At 38.5% G+C, this 12,800-nt stretch overlaps 1 protein-coding gene across 1 annotated transcript; it reads right to left on the reverse strand.

The window, feature by feature from the left end:
• Nucleotides 1-1,520: 1,520 nt before the first annotated feature.
• Nucleotides 1,521-11,810, reverse strand: tat (tyrosine aminotransferase). Its single transcript, XM_029434378.1, has 12 exons — nt 11,767-11,810; nt 10,773-11,077; nt 10,240-10,344; nt 9,899-9,966; nt 9,419-9,577; nt 7,397-7,535; nt 7,167-7,219; nt 3,548-3,700; nt 3,306-3,434; nt 2,876-2,959; nt 2,349-2,447; nt 1,521-2,229 (listed from the first exon to the last, which is right to left on the reverse strand). Exons 1-12 carry the CDS (start codon nt 11,769-11,771, stop codon nt 2,089-2,091), a joined length of 1,440 nt encoding a protein of 479 aa, XP_029290238.1. The 5' UTR covers nt 11,772-11,810; the 3' UTR covers nt 1,521-2,088.
• Nucleotides 11,811-12,800: the final 990 nt, after the last annotated feature.

The raw sequence follows: 12,800 nt of genomic DNA on the forward strand, positions 1-12,800 counted from the left end.
CAAAATGTATCAGACGAATGCATAACGAATACAAAAATATGGCATATACAAAATATCGGCAACACGCTGGTGTACGTTGATATAAGGTAAGGTACAAGTAGTATTTGTTAAGAGCTCACTGTGTTACGCTGGGGTGCGTTGTTGAACGCTGATGTTTTGAGCATGTTCAAAATTACCGGACATACCTTCAAGTCTTCAAGTTATGCAGACGTTACACATAAATTACGTTACGTTAGACATACGTGAATACTGAATACGTACGTGAATACAGTACATGACTACGTTAGAGGTACGTTACGTTTAAGTCGGCTGACGGTGAACCCTACAGGCAATGTATTGATAACGAGTGGATAACCTATTCGTAAACTATGTTAAACTTATGTCTGACGGAGGAGTAACTTATTAAACGTGTTTCTACAGTACTGCTAGTGTTTTGGGAGCTTATTGGGGTTTGAATATAGTATATAGGGTCCCTGTGAGTAGCTCACCCTCACTTCTTCACAGCACGTTTTGATGAATACATCAACCCATCATCAGAGAGCATGGAGGATGCTGAGAGGCTGCGGCAAGAGTACATTCTGTTCTCTAGCATCTCTGATACGTTTTGTATAAGTAAGTGATAAGCTAACAATGTTTGACATACGTATAATAATTTGTTATGTATTCGTTATGTATACGTCAGCTACAACACCGCTGTGGAAAAGTTGGACGTATTTGGACTCTGACACATTCTTTGCTACTTTTCATATACGCCGGCATGTTTCTACCATACGGAGCTGTGTGACAGGGACTTATGTCTGGCGTGTTCGGCGTATCGTCTGCGTCCTTCAAACGATCACAACTCACCCTTAATTTAAATCAACATACACCAGCGTATTGCCGTATATTTCGTATACACCGGCATTTGTTTCCGCCATACGGATATGTGTAACAGGGCCTTTACATAAGAATCAAATAGCCTGTAGAAAGCAGAAGAAGATAATTGGTGAGTGTTATATGTTGCACAGATTGTAAATCTGTCATGACTCTGGATTTGCATTTCCTGTTTTATTTTGAAATGTTCTCTTCCCCTTATGTCATGAACCGACAAAGAACACTGAGACAGACAGGGATATATACACAGACACTAAATGAGGGAAATAGACGCTGGGAGAGAAAGGCAACAAACACCAGGGCAGGAAGTAATACAAGACATGACACAAGGGGAAGGGAACATTTCAAAATAAAACAGGAAATGCAAATCCATGACAAAATCCCTCTAAAGCTGATTTGTGATTAATGATTTGGAGCTATAAAAATATGATTTAAAACCAATTTAAAGTGAACACAATGTGGCATTTTTAAGTTTAAGTTCAAATTCTGCCCATGTAACATTTTTTTAAATGTCTTATTTTGTGTTGGGGGTTCTCTTGATTCTACTGTACACAGTAAAGTCTTTTTTATAGGTATTTTGTGTGCAAAATGCTTTGTTCTGAGAGTCATGTCAACATGTTTTTATTAGGTAACTGATACCAAAACTACTAAGTACAACTTTGTGTCTGTAAAAATAAAATATATATATATGATTGTGTGACACACAATTAACATACAAACAAATACAGCAAATCTTCTGACAGAGAGCATGCTGAAAGTTGTTTTCTACCACAAGCAAAAGAATATCAATACATAACGTTTATAAAAATGGATATTCAAATATATATTCCCTTCGCCTAATTGTGACAGCAAAGAAGCCAGCTGGTGTGCACATCATGCACTGCAGTTTATACCAAAAAGGTTACATTACATTACACAAATTATATAAATACACAAGAACAAGTAATATACGTTGCCTGTATAAAATATAAATATTAGGTCTGCTCATTTCATATGGTTTACATAAAAAATTACAACAACAATGGACCATCAGATATGTCACTTCCAATCTTTTGTTGCCACAGTGATAACAATATTAACACATTTCTACATCTCTAACTCTCTAACTTCATAACACGGTGGAATACAATTTCAAAGCTGATTCCAACTCAGTATATGTGACGAGAGAACAATTCTTCCATCCTTTGGTCTCAATGAAGTCCATGCTCTGCGGCATCACTGGTCCAGATCATTGCTGTCACTGCTGCGGGGTCGATTGTAGTGCTGGCAAAACTCCCTGATACGACCACAAGCGTCCACCATCAGCTCCTCCGGCACCGTCACCACAATGCGAAAGAAGTTGGGGTACTCAAACGCCTGGGACAGGGCAGAACATGGATAGTCTCAGGCATGACAGGGATCACACACATTTTTAAATGTAGGTGAGTTGACAGTGTAGAGGGGAAAAAGATAAATGACAGTAAAAGGTGTCTTACTGAGGCAGGAAGACAGAAGACAGACTGCTCGGTCACCAGCCGCTCAGTAAAGTCCACATCATTCTTAAAGTCTGGAAAGCGATCCATGTCAATCCCCACCTGGACAAATGTACACATACACACACATTAACTCTTACAATAACCTCTAATTCAACCTCCTTTAATGTTATAGAACACTGTAGAATCATCATTCACATGCATGGGTAGGTTAGATTAGAATCTAAAATGAACAAATGTGAAATATTTATAATGTTACACTGCCCATTAAGTTTGGGCCATCTGGTGTGTTTTTATATATATATTTATTTTCTGTTAAACTACTCCAGCATCATATTATTTTTTAACACCTGCATCAGCTGTATAAAAATACACTTATTGAATTCAAATTCAAATGACATTTTTCCACTCGTATAGAAAATATGGCTGCATTTACTTTGTTAAATATGTTTCCTAATTTATAGGATAAATGGGATGTTTACATTTCAGGTGGCAATTCAAAACAAAAAGAATATATATTCAGTACTGACCATGAGGTACATTGCCCCCGAAGGCATGACAGGGTTCAGGCCAGGGACAGTGCACAACTCATTGAAACAGATCTCAGAGTTGGTCTGAGGAAGAAAAGATACATATTACTGTAAATCAGAATAAGAAAAAATAAAAAACAAGTAAAAGATGTTGAACTGAAGGTATGAAATAGTTTGGACACATACATTTAAAGGGATTACGAGTAATATTTTATTGTTTCATAACAGGTACTTAAATATGTCTTCTAATCCTATATGCTGCAGAATATACATATTTGCGTATTGTTATGTGAAAATATGTCATACTCAAAATGTTAACGTCATTACCCTATCCAGGTAAGGGTCAGCCGACCGACTCATATGTCCAGAGTATTATTCAGACAGTATATATTATATAAAGAAAGATAGTACTCATCATCCCGCTGTTTACCTTCAGAAAGCTGATCGTTTTGTTGTAGAAGCTTTGAGGTGTGTTGTTGAGGATGCTATCCAGGGCCCCCTGGATGATACTGCAGGCTCCCAGAATACGTTGGCTCAGTTTCACCAGACCCTGTCGAATCTGCATGTATACATACATACATACTGCATGTGTCAATTAGGTACATGTAACAGTAATCTTCTTACAGTACTCTCTCGCTGTTAGAAGGGGAATGTGCAAAAAAGCTTGATTACCTCGGATCCAAATATATCATTCCTGTCATGGATGAGGATCCATCCCATCCTCCAACCGGGGACCAGCCAGCGCTTAGCCAAGCCGCCGCAGGAAAGAATGGGAACGTCACTGCTGAGAGACGCCATGGAAGGACAATCGCAACCTGGGAAAACCTGAACACAGGAACATGAACGCAATGAAATATGTTCAGATGTCAAAATCATCCAAGGTCACGGATCACTATTATGTTGAGGGGCTTGATGGTAATGCAACTTTTTATGTTACGTTCAAACTCATTTTCAAATGGAGACTATATTTTCGACATAGAAAGTCAATTACAAAACAAGTTTGGCAACAATATCCTAAGCTTGTAAAGTGGATATTGCTAACATGTTACCAAACAGTTGCTCATTTACCACTTAGTAAGAACATAAGACCAATATTGGTCTAAATGACATACATAGCATACCTTTAACTTTTTCACTACCTAAGAGTCTTACTCATAAAAACAAGCATGGTATGCAAGTAAGCTGTATTTATTTTACAAATAGCCCAATGAACCATTGTAATGAACACAATGAACATTGTAACAAATGTATTATTATTATTATTATTATTATTATTATTATTATTATTAATAAGATTATTATTAATAAGATTATTATTTTTATTTTATTGTATTGTATTGACTATATAATATTTATTCTGGAGATGAGGGAGAAACCAACAAAAGAATAAGAGGAGAGGGAGAAACCACAGAAAGCTGGTTCTCATTAAAGCATACAGGATCTTTGACGCTGAGCGGGGAGCTGCCCCGCGTCCTATTGGCCAGACTGTTATGACATAACAGCAATGTACATGTAAAATGTGCCTGCAGAGCTCACCAATTTAAAGCAGTTTTTTGCTTACTTCTGTCTAAACTCACTAGCCCCACTCCCCCGCCCCTCCTCTCTGATATAAAGTATAACTTAAGTATGTGTAAGATTACATAAAACATTACGATCAGTACGGACATGTTCAGTCAGATAAACATGGAGCAGTTATCAACTATACCAGCACTAGCTACTGGTTAAGGACAACTGTATGCATTAAAAGTATGAAAAGAAGATTGTTTTACATTTTGTTTTGCATGACTATAATAATAATGATTGACTTTACATGCACAGACAGCCCTGAGTCTGTGAAAACATGCGTTCATTGCTGAGGGTCTTATGGAGGAGAGGGACAGGGAGAAAATGCCACACTGACTGAGCCTTGCTGGTGCAGTGGACAGACACCCTGGCCCCTTACCCTCCAAACACTAAGGTCATAAAGCCTCACCACCACACCCCCAATCCACCTCTCCACCCACCACACGCCCCCATTCCTCCCCTATTCCTGCTGCGCCAAAACCCCACATCTTCAATAATTGCAAACACATGTAGCCAAAGAAAGTGCAGAGTCATTCTGGTGTGCTTGCTTATTTTCAATGTGAAATGGTCAGAAGGTGGGGGTTCGTGGATGAACCCAGCAACCCCGACTCTAAACGTTTCCACTCGCAAGCCTTCAAAATGCAAAATTTTTGTGCAATGGACACATTGCATTTTATTTTCTTGAAGCTGAGACACAAACGTTCATGCTTTTCGTCAATGAATGAACAGATCAAACCTCTATTTGTTGATTTTAATATTACACTACTATATTAATCATTTATTCTGATCTTCATCTGAAAACAAGCCCATCCTTACCAACTCACTCAGAGCTGCTCTTGTATGGACATATGAACAAATCACTGAATATATGTCTTGCAAAGAGATAATAAGCAGGTTTTTGAAAATCTGACTCAGCCTAGTGACCAACACATCGTTTTTACCAGAGGACACGTGTTGAAAGTTCTTTACTTATATTTGTCACCTTATCAGAAGGTTACACAGGAGTAAAACTGTGTGTGTGTGTGTGTGTGTGTGTGTGTGTGTGTGTGTGTGTGTGTGTGTGTGTGTGTGTGTGTGTGTCTGTGTGTGTGTCTGTGTGTGTGTCTGTGTACATGTTTGCATGACCTCGAACTAAAGTTTGACCAGCACAGATTTTTCAAGGCCGACATTGACGCCAATGCTCTGGACTGAATGCTGGAAATTTTCTTTTCTGATGGTCAACATTTAACTGAGGTCATTTTCCATTTAAAGGGTTGGTTCACCGACTGCCTCTTTGGTTTCTGCCTACACCCCCAATACATTAGAGATTTATGTAACTCTGAATAGCATAATTTCAAATTTAATGTATTAGATTGGAACTCCGATAATCTTGAATGTAATATTACGAAATTGAATTCAGTTGCCCGGAGCTGCCACCCTGCTCTCCTCCTGGGAAGGTAGTCTCCTGGTGGTCGGGAGGATGAAACGGAAATACAACTTGTTTTCTAGTTTCTACCACTTTGGATTTAATCCAATAAAAAACTAGAGTTATGTGAATCTGCACTCCATTGCTCTTCCTCAACGACCAGATTACATTACATGTCATTTAGCAGACGCTCTTATCCAGAGTGACTGATCTTTAACTCACAACCTTCTGATGTTCTACTTGTAAACCTGACCACCAGACCAGATGTGGGTCTCAGTAAACTGAAATTGAATTGTAAAAACTGAATGGAAGTTTATAAAGTAGAATTTTCAGTGAGGATCAAATACGGTTTTAGAGCAACTCATTTGAATTTCATAATATTACATTCAGTTCAAAGTTACTAAATTATTCAAGTTGAGCAATTCAAATATAAATTATTCAAATTCAGTTTCTATTAACATATTTCTGCCCATAGAAAACTGCTTTTAGCCGACGCTGTGAATTATACAGGGTAAATATGTATTACGGCTACAAAAAAAGCACATCACAGAGGCGGTGCTATTGCACAAAAAAGTCAATATAAAGCAGGCTTAACAATTTTCTCTTTTTCTCCATATGTAATACATGAGATTTTTACCGCATGAACTCATTGGGATCATCACATGTTTGCTGTGGCACTCAAATGAAAACTAATACTAAAAGAAAACTAAAAGGAAAGAAAAATGTATAACATAAAGTTGTTATATTTGAAGGAAAACAGTAATAATTTTGCAATATAACAAAATAAAGTTGTAGTATTTTGTCAATTAAAAAACATATATATTATGAAAAAAAATGTGTAATATTTTGAGAACTAAGTTGTAATATTACATAAATAAGTGTGATATTTTGAAAATAAAATTCTCAGTTGTAAGATACCATTTAAAATGTATCCCCCGGGAATTGACTCTGTGCAGAACAGCACCTCTGAATTTGCATTTAGACCATCAAGTGAAAAAAACTCCACTTTGCTGAATCATCATTATATTAGAACTGGATGGCACTTTTAAGCCTGAGTGTAAAATGCTATCATCCTGGCCCATGCCCACTGCTTGCTTGCCCCTGCTGACCTCCATGCCCCCTGCTCATCCAGCGTACCCACCTTACTGGTTGCTGATTCACAGCACATGGCCCCTAATCCCCCCTGTGCTGATGAGGGGTTGTCCACCCACCACCTAGAGCCAGGGCAAATACCACCAAATGCAACACAACCTCAGCTGTTACTGTGCCGAAAAATGTGCCTCGCTGGTGTTACAGAGGGCCAAACCCTGTTCTTGTACTCACCATATCGCTGTAGATCTCATCAGCCAGAATGGGAACGCAGTGTCTGGAGGCCACTGAGGAAAACAAGAATCATTTCATTGTTTCACGAGGATGAGGCAAATGCTGTGTTTATGTCATAGTCCAAATGGTCACCTCTGACTTCAACTGCCAAAAAGATGCCAATTCAAAGCTTTTAAAGGGGTTTGTACTATTTTAATACTAAAGCAGAGTGGAGCAAAGCTGCAGCTAACCTTTGATGATTTTCTGTAGGTGTTCCTTGCTGAAGACAGAGCCGCACGGGTTGGATGGATTGGTAACAATCAGACAGGATGTCCGCTCGTCGATCATGCTCTCCATCTGTTGCAGGTCAACCTCCCATGACTTCTCTGGCTGCAAATCAAACATGTATGTTAGGGTGAGGGCAGGAACTTTGTTGTGCATGATAATTTCGCCCGTGTCTTGATGATGTTCAGGGATAGCTGTTCACAGTTCTACAGTATATCCTTCAAGTCCTAAAGTCTCTGGGAGCTCATTCATTGCAATTGGTAAAGGTTAAGGTAATCCTAACAGAAGATGATTAATGTGTGATGTGCACAAACGTAAAAAAATATAACCATTTCAATTTCCACAAGTGCACTTCACTTCCGTCTTTCTTTGCCATAATGTCAACAACATTTTCTCTTCACATCTTTATATATAAATGTCTTTACATATATACACCCACATCCTCCTCCCATCAGTGGCCTCATTTACACATCTCGGTTTACAATGGGTTACTACACTGCTGTGTCATATTATTGAGAAATTAACTTTCCAAGAAATGTATTTATTTCAATTATAATGACTGCACCAGTACTGATTGAATACATTTGAATGCCAGGTAGTTAGGTTGCTATATGTGGTAAACTTGTTTAGGTTTGAACTTGAGTAACAGCTTGAGAGTGGAGTTGTGAGGCTCATCCTGAAGTTTAACTTAACTGTTTACTGCTCGACTCCTGCATGAAAACGGGTTTGACATAAAGAGAAGAGAAACCTGTGACAATTACTGAGAGAACACTTTTTAATCGTAATTTAATTGTAATGCAAGTGATGTATTAATACGATATGTGGATAAACTATAATCCCTAGTCTTTATTTGTCATAAAAAGCCTATTCTGTAACGTTTATGACTATGACAACATGCAATAATACTAAATATATATTCAACAGAAAGGAGCACTCAGTATATTGGGAAGTATGCTTGTCTGCCATCAAACCCAGAGTCAGATAAGAATATATGGAGGTAGACCCAGGACATGTTTAGCCTTGATATTGACAAAAAAACCTTGAAAACTTTTATTTACATATTATTATTATTATTAATATTATTATTATGATTATTATTATTATTATTTCACATTGTTTTGATATTTAATACAGAGATTTTTTGTTGTTTGAAACTTTTCCTGGATGTTCCCCGCTGCTTCAAGTCTTTGAGCTAGCTAGACCGTCACGATGACTGCTCGTCTGCGCTTGTGTATGCTCGTGTGTGTACACATTTGTGAGTGTGCTTATGTAATGGCAATCTTTGCAATGTGTGTTTATGTGTGTTTATGAGTGTTTATGTGTGTTTATGTGTCAATGGGTGTCACCCTCCCACTCTCAGATACAAAGGAATCAAGGCATTTAGATCTAACAGGACCCTCTCTGAATGCGGGATGAATCTATGTGTATATATTTTATGTTAACAAAGGTCAAGATGACATTGTATATGTGTTAGAGGACTGCATTGGGATTGGGATCCTGCGGGTCCTGCAGAACCCAACATAAATCTTGTAGCAATGGGTGCTTATAATTTTGCTCTAGGTGAGAGTGGGCGGTCAACAAATTAACTGCGGCTCCCAAGATTTAGCTAGCGCTAATATAAGGATCAAGTCAACAAATAAAGTTGAAGAGAAGCTTAAAGCAGGTCATTACAAAACCAAAGCAAGGGAAGTCTGACGTTTGGAGAACCTTCTCAGTTGTTACTGACAAAGATTAAGCACTTCACTGGACTTTATTAGTTGCGACAAATGTTGCTCTACAACAGGCACAAATCTGGCTCTGTTCCCTGGTCATCTGCGGGTGTGTGCGGGTGTAGAACACACACGCTGGTAATGGTCAGAAATCCAGCAGAAGCAGGATTAAGTTAACAGTCCAGTGAAGTGCTTAATATGTGTTCACTAGCCTATTTTAGAAAAATGAAAATAAAAATAGAATAAACGGGGGTCAGGATGCTACACCTTCCTACTAACCAGCAGGTTGTAGAGTTTGACATCAATGCCCATGGAGACAGCCAAAGTCTTATATAAGGAGAAGCCTGGGCATGGGACCAGGATGTTGTCCCCTGGGTTACACAGGACACTGATAGCCAGGTCAATGGCCTGGCTGCAGCCGCTGGTCAAAATCACATCCTGGAAGACAGGGAGGTGTTCTTTACGTGTAAGAGCATAGACATAGCAGACATCCATGCTAACAACAAGTTAGATTAAGTAGATTAACTTCCAAGACATGCACTCTTATTGCAATCTGATTAATGGCCTATTTATTATGAGCATAATATTGTAGTGCTGTGTTTATTGCATTATGCTGCTGAACTTAAATTCCATTCACTCACAATGCACATATATTGTCATATACTGTGATTCCGATTTAAAGGTAGCACTGAAGAAGAACAAGGATGATAAAGTGTGAATGAATAAATGTGTTAGCAAGGGTAGGATGTGTTTAAGCACCTCTGCCTCTAGTGGAGCCTCGGGGCAGCTATAAAAGTTGGCCACCGCCTGTCGGCTCTTCAGATAACCTGCAGGTGGACACAGAGCAAATATACACTACATGCCAACAGAGATTCATTACACCCACAAACATGACGTCAGACAGTTTCTGGTTACTAGATTTCACAATACAAGTTGAAGGGTGACAACACGTAGAGTCACCTATTGTAGCTGAAAAAACATCTCACCTTTAAGCATCTCATTAGTTACTTCTGTTTTTAGAGCCAACCTGAAATGACATGTCTACTCTTTGTGCATTTAAAGATGTTTACTTTGAATGTATGCTGGTTGGGGTGACTCACCAACGGAAGGAGCATAGCCATTGTATTTTTGGGAGTCTATGGCGTCTTTCATGGCCTGCAGCACTGCACCATCTGTAGGCAGGTTTCCGAACACAGTGGGATCCCCTTGGAAACAGATGTGATAATAAGCAATCAGTCAACAGTGAGAGAACGCAAAGATTTAGTATTAAAACTGTCAAAGGTCTATCCCTAGTTCTGGAATATAGGACACAAACATGTCTAAGAATCCATGTATCTCTAAAAAATAGAAAGCTAGAAGAACTGTTGTAAAACAAAAACAAATAAACGAGTGGACAGCAGTCAATACACAGTATGCCATTGTAGATGTATTTACAATCAACCAAACTAGTTGTTCTTCATTGATTATAGTCATGCATTATTAGATTAATCTGAAGTGTGTTTACCGGACAACTGATTTATTGCGTGTTGGCTTATTGCTTAATGAATCAATAAATACAAATTGAACATTTGCATTGCATGTAAGTGACAAACTGGCAACATTTTGTAATTGAGTCCTGCAGAACCCCTCTCACCTATGGAGAGAGCGATCATGGGTTTATCGGGGTTGGGTATAATCTTCATCCCATCCACAATGGCTCTGATGGGATTGAGTGTGTTGTTGGCCATCTCTGAGGGCTTCACCTCCCATCTCTGCATGCGTCTCTTGGCTTTGGTCGGATACAAACTGCCATTCACACTGACGTGGTGGATGTCGTTCCCGTGCACTCCCTTCCCATTGACTCCGGGCCCATTCAGGCTTTTGCCATTGACGGTGCTTTTGCTGTGGACTCCATTCCCATTCATCTGAACCAAGTAAGACTTGTTATCCATCCTGGAACTGATGAGAATGATGGACAATGAGTGTAAGAGCAGCAAAATACATTTACTCAAAACTGTACTTCAAGCTTCAGTTACTTATACTTAAGTATTTAAAGTGTTCCATTTTATGCTACTTTTCACTTCCCCACTACAGTTCAGAGGGAAATATACTTCACTACATTTATCTGACAGATAGTTACTTCACTGATTACGATTTAAGTTACATGTAATCATATTGTAAAATGTAATGAATCTTAACTTATATTAACTTAACTGCCCAACGCCATATAAAATACTCAAAATCAGCTGCAACTTTAACTTGCTCTTTACATGTTAATCACATATAACAATCCAATAACAGCATAACAAATATTAAAATATGTAACACTGAAAGCATATTATTATTCGTCATAATAAGTACTTTTGATACTTGGGGTACATTTTGTAGTTAATACTACTGTTTTGTTTTACCCTCTTCATAGAAGCGATGGAGAGGAGATGGACTGAAGTCTTAAATCCCATCCTCAGAAGCTCAAGTCTTAAATTACATTTCAATTAGCTGACGCTTTTGTCCAAAGCGACTCACAATAAGTGACAAGACAAGTGATACGTTACACAAATAATGAATTATTGTTGTGCAAAACAAACAGGATTTAAGAAGATCAACAAATTTAAATGATCGAATAAAAAAATCGTATTTGTACTTACGTCATTATATATTAAACAGAAAGTCTCTCTAAATAAGCAGCAGCGCAGGTTAATAACTCTTATACAAGATGAACCGTTCAGGATGATTTACGCCGTTTATATAGCAAGATCCCCAAAAATGGGTGTTGAGCCCTGCCCATATTTCCATTGGTGGAGACTGAGGATTGCACTACTACACCCCTCTTACAGCACTAATAAGAACCATGCCCCCGTCAAACCTTCAACGACATCAATTACTGGCCGGAGGAGGGGAGACAGTGGGACGGGTTTCACGCAGGCGACAGGGCACCTGCTGTGGCGTCTGCAGGGGTACGACATACGCATTGGATCCGGGCGCAAAGTGCGGGTCCATTGATGAGGCAGCCGGGAAGAAATGGAAAACTACATAAATATTCAAATAGTGGAATTAGCCTATATTTTCTTTGCTGAAAATAAACTACTGCTGAGTTGGTGATCTTCTCCTCGTTATGTGATCCATTAAACAATTAATAGATTCGTTAATTATTAATAAACACATGCAGATTAAAGCTTTTTTACTAAAAATGTACAGATTACATTTTTGTACTATGACAAGTCAAACTCGATTTGAAAAAGTAACATATTTTATCAAATTAAACTGTGTCCTATGTAAAGGATGTACAAATGTTTAATTAAATACTCTAATCAAAACAAGTCAAAATTCCTCACAAAATCTGAGCAAAACCTCAGGTGTAGCTACAGTTAATAACTGTAAGTCATTGACCCCTTGCTTCTATGGTGATCCCTGGCCAAACAACAAGTTACTTATTTATGATGGGTATGAAGTATCAGGGCTACTACATGAGGCAACAACACATGTGATGATTGCATGTGTTAATGTCTGCCAGATGTGACTCTTTAGAATGCCTGGGAATGTTGTGTTCCATCAATATGTCCCACAGACAAACTTGCCCATATTTCCATTGGTGGAGACTGAGGATTGCACTACTACACCCCTCTTACAGCACTAATAAGAACCATGCCCCCGTCAAACCTTCAACGACATCAATTACTGG

The sequence above is a fragment of the Cottoperca gobio genome, chromosome 6, assembly GCF_900634415.1.
Source record: "Cottoperca gobio chromosome 6, fCotGob3.1, whole genome shotgun sequence".
In the NCBI taxonomy this organism is placed as follows: domain Eukaryota; kingdom Metazoa; phylum Chordata; class Actinopteri; order Perciformes; family Bovichtidae; genus Cottoperca; species Cottoperca gobio.